This window comes from Neolamprologus multifasciatus, chromosome 14, assembly GCF_963576455.1.
Source record: "Neolamprologus multifasciatus chromosome 14, fNeoMul1.2, whole genome shotgun sequence".
Lineage (NCBI taxonomy): Eukaryota > Metazoa > Chordata > Actinopteri > Cichliformes > Cichlidae > Neolamprologus > Neolamprologus multifasciatus.
Genome location: NC_140452.1, coordinates 14,651,269 through 14,673,496, shown reverse-complemented (window position 1 = coordinate 14,673,496; position 22,228 = coordinate 14,651,269). Strand labels below are relative to the sequence as shown.

Genomic DNA, 22,228 nt, shown 5'->3' with positions numbered 1-22,228 from the left:
AGCAAAAAAGGGGAAGCTTATGTTTTTAGTAAATCCAAGATTCATGTATGCCTTGTAATGTAAATTGGGCCAACTAAGTGGGAAAAAAGGAAAAACAAACAAAGCAAGATTTAAACCAGAAGACTGAACACGGATAGATTTTACATCCTCTTTACTATTTTTATTCATAACCTGCATTCTGTTCCTCAAATGTCAACCTGATATACTTGCAATTTAAAAAAAATGAATGTTTGGAATTTCAAATACATGGGTTAAAATAAAAATCTCATGGTCTGGCTGCACAGCTTTTGTATGTATTGATGGGAACATTACAGGGTTCAGCAGAGGCTGAGAAGTTAAGTAGCTGAGCAAGTAAATTCTGATACCACTGCCCCCTGTATTGACTTCTCTGGGCATCCAGCTGTATATGTACTAGAAGCATTACTCAAACCAAAACAGCTTGACTACAGCTTGATGTACTTCCCAGATCGATGATGGTGATGTCTAGTTTTGGATAGTTTCCTCCACAAGTTGAGGGACAGAGACATTAGCCGGGATAATCAGTGGACTGAGATGCAATAACTGTTTGGACTGCATTCTGAGGCAACTAATCACAAGGAGATTGTGTCCAGTGTCAAAGTGCATTTGCATCAGTGTTGGTTAACAATGTGCATGTTTTACTCTCTTTTACCTTTGAAACTCACTTGGCCTCTTAGACCATCTGGTACTAATCTGCTAATCATTCTGAATCCAAACTCAACTAAACGGCATTTGCTTGGCCATATGCGAAGGAAATATGTTACATACGCAAAAATAAACTCATCTTACTGACATTATAGACAAACGTTTTTCCAGCCTCAGATTTCTGTCCCTGCGCTCTAACCGTGAGACATTCATGTTCTTGTTCACGATAAGGCAATTTCGCTTTATCCCACTGACTGCTTTTCATTGTGACAACAACTGAAATCCTTTTTTTTTTTTTTTTTTTTTACTTTAAATGATGCATCATGACAGCCTCTCTACGGACCAGATGACTGTTCTCGATAAAACAGTTTCTCGCTGACTGCATCTGAAAAGTTCTGGCTGTAAAGGACTGCAATTAATGATTGACAGAAACAGCCTCTTTGGCTCCTAACCCTGATAGAAAACACGGTTCAAAAGTTTGACTCCTGTGTGCCCACTTCAAACTTCCATGTATTTTTCAATTTTCTCTGTAGCGAGTAAATATCACGGGTGTCAAACTGGAAGTGTAAGGGTAACCTGAGGGCACAGTGGTCCTATCTGGCAACACGCAGAGCCCAGCGTGACACTGTCTCAGTCCACAGGAGCCAAAGGCTGATTGATGGTAAGAGCTTTTCTCCCTGTTGAAGGATAGAGGAAAAGACCAGAGACCAGCAGGGAAAAAAGGAAAAAGGACAGATATTGTGCGTGAAATGAGCACAAAAGTCTCATTAAAAATCTCCATGTGGCTTGCCGATGTTTAACTTTATGACAGACATTAGATCTCTGCGCGGTGCAGATACATACTGAAGAAGTTGGCGGGGACATACGCCTTTAACTAAATCAGTCGGACAGGTAGAAGATTAGGTGTAGCTGTAGCTCTTCTGTGTGAAGTTTCCCTGTCAGCCTTTCCTGGAGACGGAGGAGCAGCATGTGGCCCTGTGTGATACAGGCAGAGGCTGTCGGGGGTCCAGTAGCAGGTGACCTATGTATCCCTCCTCTGCTGGGGCCTGTTTATGTACTGCTCCCTTTTTTTATCACACCTAACAACAGGCCTAATTAACAGGCTTTTCAACAGAGTCCAGGGTCCATCCAACAAGGTGTGCTGTACATTAATACCCTAACACCACTAACCAGAGTCCCTCAGAACCATGCCAATTAATCCTAATATAATTAGAAAGTGGTGAAGTTCAGGGAGTCAGATATTTATATCAGCTTTCCTCCTAGTCATCGCTGCCCCAGAGTTAACCGCTGGAGGTTTTGCTTGATATGAGACTCACAGATTATTGTTTGGCATTGATTCAAGGATATGTCTGCCGTTAAATGATGAAGCACATTAAGTTATTTTTATTTATTTATTTTTTGGTGAAGGTAGAGTTAAGTACGGGCGGAACAAGGTTGGAGGAGAATTAGTGGGACGCCAAACCAGCTGTGCTATTTATGTAATTTACAGCATTTGCTTCCTGTTATTAAAGCTCGGGAGCCCCTGTGCATTTTTTATTAACCTTCTATGTTGGGAAGGCTTGCACTGCAAGTTTACTATCAGCCTTTTTGCACAGCCTCTGACTTTTAAGCTCACACTGCAGAGATTAACTGATGAACCATGACGTGGTCCTCACATTAAAAATAAGCACGGTCAGGTTTGTCCATTTATAATTACAAGAAAATTACTTCAGGCACTTCTGCATATCAAATGACAACAAATGAGGTAGAAAAACAGCCCAAGTAGAATCAGTTAGGAGCTTCCAGTTTTGAATGAAATCTTTATTACTCCAGTGGTATATTTTCTGAGCGCACAGACGTCTGAGGGGACTTGTGGCTACTACACTTTCCATGCACACTATAGAAAGTAGCACAGCAAAAAACAAGGGGTTAGCAGTGTCTGCAGCTGTTCATAAGGACATCCTCAAGGGAGTATAATCCCTACCCGAAATGAGAGAATATCAGATTGGATTTGCAGATGCAATCATCAGGCAGATTGTACATATGGCTTGAAACTGACTAAAACAAAAGAAAGAAAGATGGAATTATTATCTGATAAATACTTTAGTATTGAATGTAGATTTACACACAAATGCTGGAGCTTTACTTCTTGAGGCGTAAAAAGTCATTCCCATTCTCACTGTATTTTGAAACCATATCACCAGTCTGCCCTTTTGCAGTCACCAACCTTTTCACACGATGCGCACTGTGGCAAGATCAGAGGCGTCTCTCGCTGAGTGCTGGAGAGGCTCGATTTGGGACAACGTGTTTCCAAGAAGTGAAAAAAAAAGTTTTCTCCAACGTGTAGACAAAGTATCTAGAAGCGCACCACATTTTTCCCATCAGACCCTCTAATCCCTCATACTGTCTTCTCCATCTATTTGACATGAGCCTGCTCCATTAGTAGGTTTTTAAGCCCTAGGCAAGATTTAAACACAGAGCAGGTTTTGAACAGGATGTTGGTTTAAGCAGTGCGCTCATTCTCTTCGCTCTCAGCAGAAAGTCTCACTGTGCTGGCATAAAGGCTGTGACCTATTTTAGCTCACACAGCTCCAGTCCTTTAAAGGGTGTGTCTAAATGTCACGCCAAATCAATCAGCAGAAATAACTGTTGAGTGTTGCCAGCAGAAATTTTATGACCCTTAAGGCTTAAAAAAGAAACACACTGCACAACTGTACATGGCTACTTGATGGGGAGGTGGCCCTGTAAAGACTGAATAAAACATTTGCAGTCTGCATTGCTTTAATTTTATTGAGCATCTGTGTCCCTGGGTCAGACGTGTGCATTCAGCTACACTGCTGTCTGCTGCCTTGCCTGTTTTAATGCCACAGTACAAGGGATGAGTCATATGTTTTTGCAATCCATGCTCACACCAACACCTGGTTAGGTAACCTTGTAACATATTATTATCACTGGGTCTGAATAAGAGCCTTACTCACGCACTGGTATAGGTTTATAGGAAGCAATAATTGTCACAGCTCTTGAATATTATCATTTTAAAGCATATCTGTGGTTCAGATAGTTGAGACAAAACATACCCATAAAATAAATTCCAGCGTCAACAAAATATTTGGTAGCAGGCCTATCAGTTCAAGCCTTTTCTTAAGAACTGAAAGCATATTTCATGTGAAATATAAATATTTTTACTCTTACATCCAAATTGTGTGCCACTATTTCAGCTTCTTTAGTTAGGAGCCCTGCGGGTTGTTTGTGTTGATAACACCACTTACAGCTCTTGAGGTGCCGTTTGCACTTCAGCTGCAATCTCCTGCTTGCCTCGACCCGTTGTCTCACCACCTACCTCGACCAGAGCTGTCACCCACATTTCACTCTCACCAAGCTGTTTCCTCCCATCTCTCCAAAGCCTCCTGTCCCACAAGTCATTTATCACCCTGTTTGGACAACTCGCCCCCGCTCTTCCCCCTCCTGTAGCAAAAGCATGATTTCTAATTAAACCTTCTAACTGGGAGGTTAAGAGCCAATTTCATGCACCTTACTCTTGATAAATAGGCAGTAGCCCATTCACTCCTTTAGCCCTTTCCCTATCTGTTGTGCCCAGGCTACTCTAGCCTTGCCAGTCTTCAGCCTGCTTGATTCCTCCGAGTTCCACTTCTCCCATATAAGTTTCTTCAGTAATAACATCAATTATTCATCGTTCTTCAGAAATGTCATTAATGGTGAGTCAATGGGGGGGGGGGGGATGAAGTGAAAAGACACCCGTATAGACCATTTATTACTGAAATAATTCTAATAAGCATAATAAGAAGCATATCAATTCAAACCCCTTCCAACCACATTTATGAGCTCCTAGGTCGAAGTTCTAAAACTGTTCTGCAACAGTTCAGATTTTCTTCAGGGATTGTGCTCAAACATTAATTATTTGGCTGTTATATGAATCATCGATTCCCTCGATGGAATGTAAAACACGATAAAAAAAGAAAAGCTACTCATCTACTAAAGGTAGAAGAATAGGCAGAAGCATTGATTAGGGTCTTTGTCAAATAGTCATGCCTGAAGGCTCTGTTGGACTGGGGATTAATTACCATCTTTGCTCAGGAAAAGGAAACATTGATCTGAGTGAATGAAGAAAAAAGGATTAATGACAGGCAGCTTTATGTTGATTAAGATTAAGTAGGACAGAAAAAAACTGATTTCAATATCTGACACAGAGTGATATGATTGGTGTTTTCAGTTAGAAGGCTACGCCCAAATTATGTGCTAAACTGTCTGGCTACTTTTTTCATTACTGACCAGTTATGTTTACAGTCTTGAATTGTATTTCCTTTAGATATTTCCATATATTATATCAAGTTTCTTCACCAGTTGAGTTCTTAAGCTACATAATCCATTTAACAAGATTAAAAGTCTACAGCCACTTTCAGCACCTATGTCAAAGGGAAAGTACGTTGATTTAAACACCTGTCATCAGGTCTTACGCTGCTGCATATGTTAGAAAAGAAGAAAGAAGCTGTTGGATAAGAGAAAGAAAAACTCAGCAGCACACTCCCCTAAGCTGCAAGCTAGCAGGCTAAGGCTACATTAAGGCTTCTTTGCATGAAACACTCAAATCTCTGACTTCTCTGACTTTTAACATTTAGAGGTTGAGTTGCACTGAAGGTAATGCAGGTATAGGTTTGATGTGGCATAAAAAGCTAATGTCTCTGGGTATTCTATATTTCTTTTCAGACCTTTTTAAACTACAGGCAGACAGTTTTATAGCAGCTGGCGCATTATCTTGACACTGATGTTGTCTAGCTGTTTGGTGTCTGAGGCTGCTAATGTTATAAAAATGATATAATAAGTCATCTCAGAATTTCAGCACTTTTTACGTATTAGGGTAAAGACCACAGATAATTATAGATTACTGAGCATTTGGGGGAGTGGGAAGAAAGCCTTGCATATAACGGGACAAAACCTCGAGCTAATGTACAGTGAGAAATATGACAATAAAACAAAATACATGAAGAAAACAGAGCAAATTTCCCTGTAATCCATCAAATAATTAAAGTACCACATCCACATTTTCCATTTTCCACCATGTGAATGTTTCTTCCTTTGGAGTAGCCTCCACCAACCTGCGGAGACACTCTCAGAAATGAAAACAGTGAATGCCACATAATTAGCAATATCAGCCACCAGAGCTATTATAATTCCAGTTTGGCACAAATCTGAATGATCCTTTAAGCTTATTTATTTTAACATATCACATATATGAGCACACCATCCTCTTATTTTTCGCCGCAACTTCCCCACAGAGATCAATAAAATTTAATCTCATCCCATCTTATTAAGATTTAGTCTCACAGTACACTTAGTGCGCACAGAGATAATTAAGGAGACTACATGCCACCCTGCAAGATGCTCGCCTAATTAAGAGCAAGCCAACATTCAGATTTTGCTGACACATCATTTCCTTTTTTAAATATAATTAGATTTGGTATTCTTGAAGTTCTTGAGGATTAAACATAGACATCTACTAAAAGTATTCATTGTGAGGTCGGGACTTCACGTTTGCTTCAAACTGCTTTAAGGTCGGACCAACGGTTTAGCTGATTTAGGAAAGCTAAAGCTTTTTTCTCTTAAACCGAGGCTGAAGTTGGGATAGAAGTACATTTTCAGTGCCATATGTCTATCAGAAAGATTAAGCCAAAGCAATGAAGCAGACTTAGAAACTTGGAGCACTGACGGGAAAGAGAATTCACTAAATTTGGTGCAGATCACTTTAAAAGTGCGAGGCAGGTTTTAGCTTTGCCGGGTGGATGCACGCTCTGAGTGCCTTTTAATTTCCCAATGTTTTGTTGAAAACAATCACCTGCGCCTTATTAGGAAGAGATCTCTCGTCAGCAACACTTTTTAATTTAAACTTCACATCACAGACCTGTGCAAATACAAGGTGTTGACTGAGTAGCCTCACCTCTAATTTTAAATAAACGAGAAGTTCTGTTCACACATTTTAGGTAATAATTAACAGGATGTCCTTGTTTTATAATAAAACCTCATCATGTTTGCTACTTTTGCCAGAGGTTTTCACCACTTCTTATTTTCCATCTGTGAATAATTATTGTAACCCTAGAAAACATTCCCTACAAAGAAACCCATTTAAAGCACTCCAGAAATTGTATGCATGTCAACCTAGAATTGAAGCTTACATGCTTTTCTGTATCAGTCCTCTCCTGAGTGCTCAGCTGTAAAAGCGAAGTCCTTTTCACAGCGCTGTCATGGGAAAAGTGATGAGTTACAAACAACAGATAATGACGGAGCCCATTTCGAAGGATAAATTCTAAATCTGTCATCAGAGCGAGAGGCTGAAATTTACACATTCAAATTTATAGAGATTCCTATTACCAGATATTCAATCACCATTTTGTACTGTGTGGTCTTTGGTTTTTCACTGTGAAGGAAGTGAAATCCAATTTACTTTCTCTGTAGCTGTGTAAACACAAATAGGGTGAGAAAAAATTACCCAAATAAAAATAAATAAATAAATGTGATTAGAAAAAAATAGATGAGACGTAATATTTGCTTTGGAATAAAAAGCAAAAGCGGCAGCCAAAGCAATGCATGAGGACTGCACTTTATATATGCTGTCTAATGGAAAGGCAGTACTGCTACAACCAAAAGCTTTGACCACTACTGAAAGAGTAGTTTTGTTTGTTCCAACACACATCTACCCTCAGAAAAAAAAAAAAAATTTGCTGCATTCAGCATCACCCTTTGAGAGCCCCTTTACTTTAGTGTTCCTGGGATAAACATTCATTCACATGCTTGATCTCTGTGTCGTTCTCCAAGTGAGTCACAAGGTCAGCCAGAACTGTGTATTTTAAAGAGCCTGTCAGAGGTAGAAATGGCCATTTAAGCGGACAGTGCGGTGAGAGTCACTGTAATAATGTAATATACAATAGCTGGTATTCAAAGGAAATGCAACCTGCTTGTTTTCGGTCACTTCACGTTGACATGCCCTCCTTAACCGAACATTAACCATTTGATTTTTGACCTAAAACACTGGCCAATCAGCATCAAACCTTCTTTAAGTATACACTTCACAGTAATGGTGTTTACATTCTTTCTCAGTTACTTTGAAATAGCGATGGGAAGGTTGACCTCATTTCATGATTAAATATAACACGAAATGTGTTTATGTTATTGCACTGTGACAGAGAGCTGAGGTCATGGTGAAGCAGAAGGTTTGCAGTAAAGAGAGCTTTGCTTTTTTTGAGATAACTGAGCTTTTCTTCAGCATCAGGCTGGCTTCATCTACTGTGTACAGCAGATGTCCATGAACAACATGTTACTATTAGATGTAAGAGCATTATCAGTGTTCAGTGTGGACAAATGTCCACGCGGTAAATTAATTTAGCCAAGTGGAAAGCTTAAAAAAGCTCTGAATTTGACTTTTAGTGTAATGTATGGCATTGAATCCATCTCAGTGGTGTCTAAGATAACTTCAACAACCAACAAGTACAGCTCCAGAGACAGGATTGACCTTAGGTTAAGGTTTTTATCTAATTGAGCAGAACAGGAACTACTTAGACATAACTGTTTGTGCCTTTAGTTTGGCCTATTCTTTTTTCATTTTAAAGGTATTCACCTTCAAGATCTTGTCTAATGATTACAAAGACAGAAAAAACACAAACTGCAAAGCACAGAAAGTAATAGAGATTGCATGCCATGTAGATTTATGGCAATTTCCATGACATTAACTAACAAAGACGATATTATATCTCCCTGTCAGTTTTGAATGCACCCACTAGAGAATCCATCCACTTTGCACTTCTTACCGTTTATGTTTTCAGCTTTTGTGTCACTGGTGATGAGATGAGACCCTTATGGAGATGCAAAATACAAGGCAACATGTGGCCTTGTTATGATATTACCCAGCAGTCCTATTGACTTAAAGTGTTTGGATTTTAACAGGTGCATGGCAAATCTCTTGGTTGAAATTATAACAGCCTATTTGCCATGTGGTCGACAGTGGCAGTTTGTAGTTTCAATTGAATTTTATCTCAGCAGCCAGCTATTTGCAGATCATTACACAGGGAGTGCAAGCCCTAGATTGCCACTAGAGCAGCGTCGGGCTTGTGCTGGTTTGTTTGCTCATTCATTTATTTATGCTATTCAAATCTCAACACCAATGCTGTTCATTTGGGATGCTAACAAACTGGTTCAAGGTTGTTGCAGTGGGACGGAAAGAGAGAAGGAGAGAGCTAGCGGAGCATTTGGTGCCAGCTTGCTTCATTTCTGTGCTGGCAAGCTTTGTCACACACCCACACCGCGATGCCATCACATGAAATGTTAATTTGAGAAGTCTAATGTTGTGGGACAAGGGCTGAATCGCTGCCAGAATATGCAGAGCCAGGAAGGCAAAGGCCAACACCAATGAACCGGAGAGATATGCTGCTGCTAGTTCAACTGCCTGTGGCCAGCTGCCCACGACAGAACACATTCTGAACACAGAGGGATGTTTCTCAGTCTCTTTGACAGACAGGTATCAACTCTTATTTCTTCTCTGCATATTTTCCAGGCATGCAACTCTGAACATGCACACTTCCCTGGGTGGACAGCAGTATTGTAATTAACCTACAGCACGCTGCTTGGTACAGAAGTAAGCCATACTTGCTGTTTTTACCAGCGGCTAAAAAGCCTCACTCACAAATCACATGTAACAATTGCTAATGTGAAGCTGACGTTCGAACTTTGTGGAACATTTTCTCTTTTCAGTCAGCACACCTCCACAGATGTTCAGAGACTGTCTAGCTTCAGCACTGTTTGCCGCAGGGAACATCTGGCACCACCCACGATCTGGATTCTTCTCCCTTGCAAATGTGTTACAAGAAGAGGATTTCAAAATCACGTGCAGGGGAAAAAAAGAGCACTGGTTATGGGTCCACGGAGGAGAAAGTTTGTATGGCTGACCATTCACAATGTCATGTGGAGGTTTTTTGTTTTTACTAAATATAACCCGTATCATTCAAAAATACAGCAAATTTTTTAAAGCAGCTGTAAAGTTTGTTTGAAATGTCAAAAGATGTTTTCTTGCAAATCTGAAAAGGGCTAAAGAAATACAACCCTAGGTTAATTTAAACATTCATATGCAAAAACATATCTAGCTGTAAGTCTAGGCTAGAATTAAGTCATTAAAAATCATACGGGACAAAATAAATAAATAAATAACAATTATCAAAAATAGTCACAGTTTGATTATATTAAATGTCATCAGTGACAATGTAAGCATTGACCCCTGAGCCTTTACTGTGAAAACATCATCTTCCTCACTGACTGTCTCATATGATTGCCCTACATGTTGCCACTAAGCATGAATTGATGATGCAGATCAGGTGCATATTTCTGCACATGATCTATTTGTCATTAAGTGTTTATTATTGACAGTTTGACTCCATTTGTGGAGCAACCCAGTTGGAGATACTGACAACAACAATAATAATAATATTTTTTTCAATTCAAAATTACACACTCATTCCATTTTGAAGCAGATGGAAACAGAAACATCATAAAAAGCAATCTTTTACAATGATAGGCAAACCAATTGAAAGCTATTTATAAAGAAATATTAGACTATAAAATAATACCCCCTGATGAATTTTAAAAAAAGTATGACTGACTTTTCTTTTTCCACAAAATTGATCAAACATTCATAATCAAGTAGCTTTTGTCCATTTGTCTTCATTTTTCTTAGCTACACTTTGGCTTTGCTTCAGGCAAATGTTAGTCATTCTGTTTGGTGATCATTTAACCCACGACTGTGGTCCACTGTAGACTGTTGGATGGATTGTCAAGATTTACAAATATTAATGGTCTTGAGGGGATAAATCCAGCTGCTTTAATTTGTGTTTAATTCACTCTGGTATAATAATATGACTAGTGTGGCTTTATAGGTCATGCTCACCGCCTTGGGGACATTTCAGAAAAGCAGGTAAAAGTGTATGTGTGACAGGTAGCTGGAGTTTCCTCCGGCTTTTTCAAAATAACATGGATCATTTTTTTCAAGATGTTTTTGAGTGTAACCGGCAGGATAAATGGAAGCTAGCTGTTGAAATTTTGTGCATCAGGAGTAACCTATTGACTTACCCCTTGTTTTAGGTCAATCCACACATTTCTTCACTTAAGGTGGTTTGTTTATGTGTTCATGCCGAAAGCTTAAAGCAAACGAGCTGTCCAACATATAAGTATAAGGCTTCAACATCACTGTTGAAGCCTTATACTTAAAAAAACAAAACAAAACTGCCAGTTAACTGAGCTAGTCGGATCATTTCTTGTTGGTATTCAGCACTAGTCAGCAGAAGTTCTTCCCCTCTTTGAGATTAGCTGTGCAGTAAACAGAGAAGTGCCACCTGTATGTTGTTTTCCAGGACAGTCCCATTGTCTCTGGGCCTCAGTCTTCATCTCTGTGCCTTCTCTTCTCTTGGTTTATTGACTCCAATGCCGATGACTATGGCTGACCATCAAAATGAAATGGCGTGTGACCATGGAGTAATAGACCACTTAACTATGGAGTTTCAACAAAGTTCGCATTACACATGTAAACAACCCAACCTGAGCAGATTAATGCCTGTGATTAAGTCATACAGCAATGAGTCCCAGATGGAGATCCCTAATTCAGTAAGCCAAGTGGTCATTCCAGGTGGCCAATTTCTGTGTTTACTTTCGGTCAGCTCAAGTAAATAAAATGTTCTTGATGAAAGTTTGTACAGACGTTAATGGTTCCCAGGCTGTGACTGCAACACATCCCCTGACTCTTTCTATGGCACAGCTAGAAATATGTTGTTTTGAGTAAAATGTCACACAAATTGACATATTTTTCCTCTGTTTTTATTGACGCATTATTACTATTATACAAGTATTAATGTCCCTCTTAAAACTGGAATGAGTCCTGTTTGACTTTGTAGATTAGATAGAAAGAACGGACTGACAGAATTGATGCATAATCATTAGCATTATCCTTATTGATCAGCTGATCCATTTCTCTCCAGAGAAAGACAGACAGAAGGAGGTGGGCAGTGTGTGCAGTGTAAGAGTCCTCAACTGCTTCCAGATGGTTAAGAAAATGGTGGGATTGATCAAGTCAAGTTTATTTCTAAATCAATTTCCAGGAAAACATCTGTGACAAAGAGCTTCACAGACAGTAAACACAGATAAAAAACAGGGACACAGCGTCACAGATGAGACACACAGAGTGACTGATGGTTCAGTGTGCTCTCTGTAGATGTACCGTATCCCTTCTAATGGGCACTAGGGGGCAGATTAACTAATCCTCTTTTTAGAAATAAAAAGGGGGCAAAAAAAAGAGCAGGATTAAATCCAACAGATGAAGCTGAGCTTCTGTATGAAGTGGAGAAGCTTTATATGGATACTTGCATCAGTATGGAGGACCGAAACTGCCAAAAAACAATCAAAATATAAATCAGTGACTAAAGAAATAAAGATGCATAAAGAAATAAACAACATAAAAATGTTGTTATTCATTGATTTATAAATTGTGACAGGCAGAGCAGTCTAAAAACATCTCTCGCCCTTTTCCATCAGCAAACTCAAACTTTTATGTCACCTTTTTTAAAGCTACTGTGTCAGACTCTGTTGACAAAAACAGTAACTTTGGTCCATTTCTGCCTCATTCTGTGTTTGGAATAGTCTGTCTTTTTTTGCCATTTTGATGCAATTTGAGGCACAATTGCTCCTTCAGTTCATTCAGACGCTGACTGAAAGATTTCCCAAGGGCAACAAATAAAAGCTTGTCAGTTGCCCTAACACGTTTTTTCAAAGCTGCATAGCAAGAATTTTAAACTTGCAGAATAATTTTCCTTCGAGTTCTTGTCAGTGTACGAGGATGCACTTTATATTTACAGTGGCAGCCCATCTGATTTCTAGTAAAACGTAAGTGGATGTATGCGCTAGCTTACATCCACTTACAACTGGGCATGTTCAGTGTTCATACAAAAATATATGGACACACTTTAATTTTATGCCTTTAAAAAACAAATTCGCAGCACTATTAATTATTACATTTTGTCCAACACTAACATTTCACTTGAGTAGCAACAAATTTTTAAAAAATGGAAAAAAATATTTTTTTAATCACAGCCTGATCACTTTTTTGATCAATAACTGCATTATTTGCATGTATTTCCCATTTACCTTTTACCCAAAGAAACCTGTTCTGGCTGTTACAAGTCAACAGCACTGTGCAAAAATGCAACAATTACTTTATGTTTAGTTTGGAGCAGTTGAAGCAGTCTTTAATTTAGGTAGATTATATTTGAAGCTACTGTAAACCTGACTTATTCAGAGCCATGGGGTGTTTCACAGAATAAGCACCCTTCAACCAACTTACATCTTTGTCATCTTTATCTTTAATTTGAAATTTTTTTTGCATTACAGTAAGTAATTGAAAAACTTGTCTAATTGTGTAAATCACAGTAAAGTTGACAATAACAGTTAAAAGTTGAGAAAATTAAAAAAGCTACTGAATGATGCTGCCTTGAATTTTTTTTAGTTTTCTCAACCTTTCTTTTTTTTTTGGCAGTTTTGGCCTTCCATATATGTGTGAGGGGATGAAATGTCATTGCAGCTCACTTGAGAAATAAGTAAATGACAGACTGCAGGCAAGTAGATAAGGGGGAACGAAAGGCTAGCAGCTGATGCTAGGGAGGGGGCATTGTAGTGGAAGGCAGTCAGTCGGACTCCTGAAGTGCTTCTTGGCACGCCTCAGTGGAAAAAGCTGCCGACTGAAAGTGCTCCATTGCATTGACATTTTGTCATCGAGAGGGTGGAGGACATTGTCCATAATAGCAGACCGCAAACATCGTTTTCTCCACCACTACCCCGAGTGATTCTGGTTTATCCCTCAAGCAGTACTGGCTTTTCTCAATTCTTACCAACTTGTTCAAAAATGTGTGTGTCCCCTGAAGTGACAGCGCACCTCACTAACAAACACCCTCCGTCCTGTCAGAAAGATTATGGACTTCTTTCACAATAGCTGGTCAGGTAGAGGTTTAAAGCTGAATATAGCGTATTAGTCGATCCTTCTGGAATTTAGTAATAAAATATTTATACTAAAAGTATTTCTCTGACTCAAAAAGGTCATGTATTACCATAATCTTTCTGACAGGACGGAGGGTGTTTGTTAGTGAGGTGCACTGTCACTTCAGGGGACACACACATTTCTGAACAAGTTGGTAAGAATTGAGAAAATCCAGTGCTGCTTGAGGGATGAACCAGAATCACTCGGGGTAGTGGTGGAGAAAACGATGTTTGCGGTCTGCTATTATGGACAATGTCCTCCACCCTCTCGATGACAAAATGTCAATGCAATGGAGCACTTTCAGTCGGCAGCTTTTTCCACTGAGACCTGTCTTTTTAAGAAAAGTAATACATTACTCTATTTATTCAGTTAGAACTTAATGCTTACACTACTCACATTATTTTTGTGGTTAGTCTATAATCACCTTCACTATCACCTGATGCATTGTCATCCAAATTAAAACTTATATTATCCACCAAATCAACACAAAACTGTGACCTATAATGGAACATGTACAAAAGGTCTTTGTACTTTACTGTGCGTGGTGTTTTTGTGTAAAATAAAGCAATAGGCATGTGTTGAACCCTAAGTAGTATTTAAATAACCTTTTACATATAACATTTCATGTACTGTCAGTAATCCAGTTTTCTATCAAAATCACTCTTGAAGTTTTCAGAGTGCTGGCCTTCTTCCACATGATGCCTGGAATTGGGGTCTCCATGTCCCCTCAGAGGTCTACCTCCCAAGGTGAAAATTACTGTGTTCTATTCAGTTCAATCTTGCAAATGTATTCCCATGTCCCCGGGATACTTTTGTCTATGCTTGTAAGCTTTTTTTTGATTACATGGTCAGAAGCAAAAAAGGGTGCTTCACAACAACAAACCGCTCATAGGTTTTTCTGGGATTATTTGAGGCTAAATGACTGAGAAAAAAAAAATGTTTTTTTAAAAAAAAATAAAAGTGGCTAATGTAGAAATTCATGCACACTGAAAGTCTAAAAAAATGACTTGTTATAAAGCATAATAGTACAAATATTCATTTGCCATACATTAGCATATAGACAATATTTGGGAAGATTCTGAAAATTGGGCTTTTTTTCAGAGGTGGGTTTAACTTTTTAGGAAATGCATAATTATAATTTAGCTTTTAATTGTGGGATAATGATAGGATGATTTTGTTTGTCCGTATATCATTAGAGTATTACAATAACAGTTAAAATATTTCTTAGTACGTTTTCTATATCCCTGCAAAGGACTAGCAACCTGTCCGGAGTGTATCCCATCTCTTGCCCTTTAACAGTCGGAGTAGTCTCCAGCCAGCCCGCGATCCTTAATTGCCAGTTAGGGAAGCGGATGGATGAACTGAAGTCTCTCAGAACAAATGTCCTCTTCAAAAACCTTCTTTTACATGACTAAGGATCCAAAATCATAGCATATTCAGTTTGAAATGAGATGATACACAGGGCATCTGTCAAGCTGGAAGAAGTGAAAATGTCTGCTGGATATACAGCAGAGTGTTTATTCCCACTCTGCATATGAAGTATAAAATAAATGGTCTAAAAAATCTGAAACTACTCACTTTCCTTCTTCTACACAGTGATTTCCTGCAGTAAATGACAATAATACAGACACCTTAGTTTGAATTGTTATCACCAAAATGTACCAGTAACATTGTGACTCTCGACTATCATCTTTCCATAAACTCCAAAGTGCTCTGCTCATGTAAAACGTCCCTGCAGCCACTCTTTTGACACTTCTGTCAGGGAGTGCCTTTGCCACCATGTGTCACTGTTGCAACGCTGTGCCGCTGAGTGCTTACCCGTTGTTTGTCTGCAGAAAGGTGGGGGGAGAGAGACAGAAAGGAGGCAGCTGCTGGGCAGATCATCAGTCTGTCGTTCCTGTAGTTCTCTCCCTCCTTCTCTTCCTCTCCCTCTTCTCCCATGGCTCTGCATGCCCCAGAAACAAGGTAGTTTGGTCTAATTGCTCTAATGGCGTTCCATCCTCATTAGACTCTTGACCTTGGCTGTGCGTGATAAGAGTAGGTCACCGTGGATTAGAAGTGGCCCCCTAGGTCTCCTCCACTCTCCCGTTTACCAGTCGATACCTCTGACTCAATTCACTCATCTAGTGTTTCCCCATTTGAAATGGGGCTGCATTTAAAACGTGTTTTGGCCTGTCTCTGCTGGACAGACCGGATGAATCTTGCATCATAGCAGCAAGTAAGAAAATTTAATGATGAAATATTGTCTTTTTAGTCTGTTTATTGAACCTATCATTGGCCTATTTGAAACGATTTGACTTGACTAGACTAGACCTTTATTTAATAACCTGCTGTACTGAAAGACTGGCATTATTATAAGCAAAGCTATACAACACATCTTTCATGTGGTTCTCCTGCTGCTCATTTAATTCTTTGTTATCGTAAAGCTATGATAAATTGCTCAGCTCAATATATCAGATGATAATAAGGAAGAGATATTGGCATGAGTGTGTATGCTGGTCATTAATTGAATATCTGAGGTCATTCAGAAACAATGTCCTGATTTGTTCATTATTGACCAGTTTGTGGGTGTACCAAAGAATATTTTGTATCAGTTGAAGTGCACAATATCAGATATATAAAGTGCTGTGCTTATAACTAATGAAAATGCTCAAATTTTGGAAGCTGTTACTTTGTCATACTATAATACCTGATTATGCTAATAGAAACATTTATTCAAGAGTCAAAAACTATCATCAAAATATATATATTTTTAATATATGCCTTTTTTTTTACGCCCCACGCAAGGACATGCTGATATCTTCAAATACTGACAATCCCGATTCCTTGATGATCCATTAGAATGCATAATCTAGTCCACAGTTTGGTTCTTTTGTCAAACCAACACCCCTGCACAGAAGCTGCATTGGCTTCTGGAAAAAAAAATGTAAGAGGATTTGGTTGCAATCACTGACCTACACACACACACACACACACACACACGCACACACACACACACGATGAAAATAAAGAAATCCGGGCTGTTGTAATAGGACAGTTCATATTACAAGGGATCCAAGGGAATGGTGGCACAAAACCTTGAAGTCATCACTGTAATGATCCCACGCTGTAGTATTCACACCTCTTTCAATTCATTCCTCATCTCAGCTCTAACAGAGTGCCTGTCTGAGGGGGTGGAGGACAGCACAGCCAAAACCGCGGCAAAGAGAGAGGTAGAAAATGGTGACTTGTACACCCTCAAGACAAAACATAACAACTACATGAAAAAGACTGCTCTGAAGTATCTCTGCGGGCAGAACAGCACAGATTTGGTTCAGTAAGGATGTTATTAGGCTTATGTCCACCTATGCAATTACACTTGGCCCAGCTAAGCTCTACAGGAGAAACCACTCCCTCATTCTGCTTCATCTTCACTGTATCTAACAGCTGCGCGTGTGAGGACACGAGCCTGTACGCTTGTGTATAATATAATAGCAGATCATAGTGTCAGTGTTTATGTGGCTAAGTATGTATGAGAGAGAAGCAAAGTGAGAAACACAAAGACAGTGACAGGCACTGAACTGCATACACCGAGCTGCACTGAGTCAAAAGACAACAAACAGCACTTTCATCCCTTCCAATTCAGTCCCTCAGAAACGGAGCGCCCTGCAATCCTACGAGCACTTCCTGTTTGAAGAAGACCTCTCCTACACAATGCTTTGAGGCTTGCGGTAAACAAGTGCTAATATGCTACCTCTGCGAGAAACTCGAGCTTAATGAAGGATTTACTTCCTATGACCAACGCTGACGAGGGACTTGATGATTAAGAAAACTCGTGGCCTCTGGCGATCATTATGTTACGGCTGACCCTTTTCTTCTTCCAGCAATGTTTTCAAATTGGGCATTAATTAATAAGCTGCATGCTGCATTCATTCTTTGAAAGCCAATCATAGAGAGAAAAAAGAAATAAAAAGACATTTCCTCTTGTTCCCAGAACAGCTGAGTACTGTATAATGTAACGCAGCTACTAAAGCTTTTAGTTCATTTATTCATCTCCCTTCCATCTGTTTTTATCTATTCATCCACATCTCTATCTTACATTCAAGAAAACATTCTGCAGAAAGGAAATGTAACTGAAAAATCTCAATACATGAAAAAAAGGATCTTCATAAGACCATTTAAAATATATTTGTCATCTATAAGCATTTTACACGGCATGCCATACCTTAATTTATGTCGTCTCCCTTTCTCCATATGAAATTTAATCTGCATCGGTGCTTTTATTGTTTAAATGTTTCTGTTTTTGGAGACATCTGGGATAAAAGCCGAATGCTTCAACAAACAAGAGAAATGCCACCTCATCTCATTATATCAGATCAACAGGGAACAAAACTGTCTGCCTAAATTGCATCTCAGCAGAAATGACATAATAAAGTCCCTAAAGAAATAGAAAAAACAAGCGAGGAAAGAAATTATCACTGCCATCGCACTGCACCAGAGAAGAGGTAAATCAGTTTGCACAATGGTTTACGGCAACAAACCATGAAGCAAGATGATATCCTTGTTCACAGAAAATCAATTTCGGGTTGAAAATGACAGAACTGAAGGATACTTTGAGTTGGGAAACTCTGTGTCCCAAATACTTTCTGTTTCAGTCTCTCTTTCTGATAATGTCAGAGTAAGCTGCCATGATATCTTACTTTAAGACTTATGCCTTTTCTCCTTTTTGATCTCACCCGATTTGCAGTAAAGACATTTCTGATCATGGTGGAAGAAGATTTCAAGATAATTATCTACAATCTCCTTTCATATTTTGGAGGTAAATTCATGGCCATTTGAGAGTATTTTAAAAGATTTGCGTCCTACAACATTGCCAATGCTTGAACGAATAACATCCTTATCTGCTTCAGGAAGGTGAACCTTTAGATACCTTGCAGAAGGGTGGAATATTAATAATGTGGAAAACAAGTAAACAAGCATCGAAAACAAGCGTGTAAAGAATAAAGCCTTGCTCGTTGATTACTGCATAATCTATATACGTGTGTGTGTGTATGTCTCTGTGTGGGAGAGGGTTGCTGTGTGAATGTTTGTGCTTGGATGTGTGTGTAAAGGTGTATGTGTTGAAGGGAGATGGACAAACCCAGGGGTCCGTTTATCTAAGCTGACAGAAACAATTTACAGCACTGCCAAATAAGGAGTAAGAGCCCCTCACACAGAGTGAACTGGAGGGAAACCAGACAGAAAAAGCAGAAACTGTGTGGCAATAAGAGCCCTGTAGAAGAGTTACTATAGGAACACCAGACTGGGCACAAAATGTTCTTTAGTCACGACTCATCCGTCCATCCGTCCATCCATCCATCCATCCATCCATCCATCCATCAGATGGTTTAATTTATTACATCTACCACTGAGAAAATAAAGCTCTTAGAGTTGTTCTGGATCTTTTTTCCCTGTCTTTTATCATATCTAACAAAAATGTTTAACATTTTAAAAAGATGTTGGGGCAGGGTCAGATCATCAGCCAAGGAGATTTGATCTAGATCCAGGCACTTAAATTTATTTTGATGCCGACTTTAAAATCACATGTTTGAAGAGGGCACGCCACGACCCATCTGCTGAAATAGACTACTTTACCTTCAGTAAAGTCACAACATTTTTACACTATGTTCCTGTTGTTCGAAAAGATACAGTCCAAATTAGTGATTCATGAAGTCGACTCCAGTGTCTATTCTATTCTTTGCTTTTAAACAAAAAAACAGCTTCCAGTTTCAAGTCAAAATCCAACATCTATCAACAATCTTAAATATTAAAACCTGTGAACTCTTCAGGGGATTAAAGTACATTCAGCCGAGATTTTTTTTTCTTAGAAAAACACTTAACAAACACCTTTTTTTCAGGAGTATTACTTAACATGGACCTATTATGCCCTTTTCAAGCTCCCTATTTTTATTCCATGACTCTACAAGCAGGGGTTAAAGTGAGATTCGGCAGATGGGCAAAGCAGTGCAGCATAGGGAAACAAACTACTTAGAAATAAGGCACATAATAATTTGTTTTGTGAGCTCCATTTGATTTTTCTTAGTATACAGTCTGTGATCAGTTGACCTAGGCTGCTGCTCTGATTTTCACTGCTCTTTGCTGATTTATCCAGCTGAATTCAACATTATGTTACATGAGCCACATAGATGCATCAACATCAACCACTAGATAATATAAAGCTAATGTAAAAGGTAGAACTCAATGACGGACTCTAATCAGCATCAGTACCCTAGATATAAACTGATGTCTTTACCCTTGATGTAACCAAAGAATAGCACGTTAGATGTGGCTAGTACAACATCAGAGCATCACTGTAAAGCTTAGTAAAGCAGAGTACTGAAAACTGACCAGTGCAATTATGAAACTGCAAAGTATTTTCATGCACACTTTGAATAAAACCAAATTTGCAAGGTGTTTTAAATGTGATTTAAAACTGTGCACCTGTAGCAGTTTTATTGTAACACAATAATTCCCCATGTGAAATCAATCTATCCATCCATCCATCCATCCATCCATCCATCCATCCATCCATCCATCCAATAGCTGCTAAGAAAACACTACTAAGGAAAATGGACATTAGACCAATATAAATCTATGCTTTTGTCTGATGAGTTCAAATTTGAGATCTTTGGTTCCACCTGTCTTTGTGCGACGCAGAAAAGGTGAATGGATGGTCTCTACATGCATGGTTCCCCCGTGAAGGATGGAGCAGGAAGTGTGATGGTGTGGGGGTGCTTTGCTGGTGACACTGTTGGGGATTCATTCAAAATTGAAGGTAGACTGAACCATCATGGATACCATAGCATTCTGCAGTGACTTGCCATCCCATCCATTTTGCATTTAGTTGGACTATCATTTATTTTTCAACAGGACACAGATACCAAACACACCTCCAGGCTGTGTAAGGGGTATTTGACCAAGAAGGAGAGTGATGGCGTGCTGCACCAGATGGCCTGGCCGCCACAGTGACCTGACCTACCCAAACAAGATGGTTTGGATGAGATGTACCGCAGAGTGAAAGCAAAAGGGCCAACGGCATCTCTGGGAACAGTTGGTGAACCATTTCAGGTGACTACCTCATGAAACTCATTGAGAGAATGCCAAAAGTGTGCATAATATGTGCTAACATATAAAATGTGTTTTGAGTTATTTCACACTTATTAGTTTACAACATATCTCCATATCGACTGTGCAAAAAAACAAGCAAGACAACATTAGTTAGTGAATATGTACAAAGAGGACGCTATCTGCAGTAAGTGAGTTATATACATTATATAAATAAAATAAAACAATCTAGAAATTTACAGTTCGGAATCTGAGAATGTACATTGTGTGAGTGGGGTGTTATCTATCTAGGCACTAATCATGGCAGCATAGGAACAAGAGAATGACCAAGCTAAGATCCTCTGGGACTTCCAGATACAGACAGATAAACTGGTGATGGCTAACCAACTGGACATAGTAGTGGTGGACAAGCAGAGGAAGACGACCAAAGTGATAGATGTAGCTATGCCAAGTGATAGCAACATCAGGAATAAGGAACACTAGAAGCTTGAAGAATACTAAGGGCTCGGAGAAGATTTGCTGGCTGAAGCAACAGTGGTCTTTGTGGTAATCTGAGCAACCGGGGCAGTGACCTCTGAATTGGGCAAGTGGCTCCAGCAGATCCCAGGAATGACAGCTAAGATCTCTGTCCTGAAGAGCGCAGTCCTATGAACAGCAAAGATACTGTGCAAGACCCTCATGCTCCCACTGACAGTACCAATTACAGATAGAGGAAGTGACTGACATCAGTGGCTTGAAATGTTTGGCCTAAAGGCTCTGGTAGCACTCATGGCAGCACAAGAACATGCCTTAAGCACCAGATCCAAAGAGGCAGTAGGAATCAAATAGGACTGACAGGACTCAAATTGCAGGCTGTGCAAAAGTACTCCGGAAACAGTCCACCACATAGAAGCAGGATGTAATATGCAAACTGTGAAAGTGTACACTGGGGCACAACCAAGTGGCTGGGATAGTAGATACAGTAGTAGATACAGTAACATCTGTGCTGCATATGGATTAGAAGTCCCAGCTCCCAATGGGAAACATCAAGGTGGTTGAAAAAGATGAGGGCTAAGGTCCCATGAGACTTCAAGCTCTAGACAGACAAGCAAGTGCTGGCCAATCAACCAGACATAGTGATGGTTGACAAGGAGCAGAAGACTGCAGTTGTGATAGATGTTTCAATTCCCCAGCAACACCAGAAAGAAAGAGCATGAGAAAATAGGAAAGAGGAGCTGTATCACTAAAACTAGGTCTACCGGTGCTCCGGCATATTCCAGACCTATTCAGAAGATTGCAGTCCTAGGAACAGCTAAGAGTCTCAGGTAAGGGACCTGAGCTTAAGGAAGATGCATACGTATTAGAAAATGTTATATATTTTATCTAATACATTATGATTATAATTTTATTATTATTTTTGTTTAGGTAGTATATTTGAGGAATTGTTTT

At 39.3% G+C, this 22,228-nt stretch overlaps 1 protein-coding gene across 6 annotated transcripts in view; it reads left to right on the top strand.

Moving 5' to 3' along the window:
- The window catches only part of treh (trehalase (brush-border membrane glycoprotein)), a 65,616-nt gene extending 44,050 nt beyond the window's left edge, over positions 1–21,566 (top strand). For 3 of the 6 annotated variants that reach the window (XR_014877842.1, XR_014877841.1, XM_085184028.1), the window contains 2 exons: positions 9,203–9,283; positions 9,400–12,729. Coding sequence is in view for 3 of the 6 variants with exons in the window: in XM_085184028.1 (XP_085040154.1) it covers positions 9,203–9,253 (51 nt within the window). In the remaining 3 variants the exon portion in view is untranslated. Of the gene's footprint in view, positions 1–9,202; positions 12,730–20,392; positions 20,511–20,605 lie in introns of those variants that run through there. The other 3 variants (XM_085184031.1, XM_085184030.1, XM_085184029.1) reach the window with 2 other exon arrangements.
- The last annotated feature ends 662 nt before the right edge of the window (positions 21,567–22,228 follow it).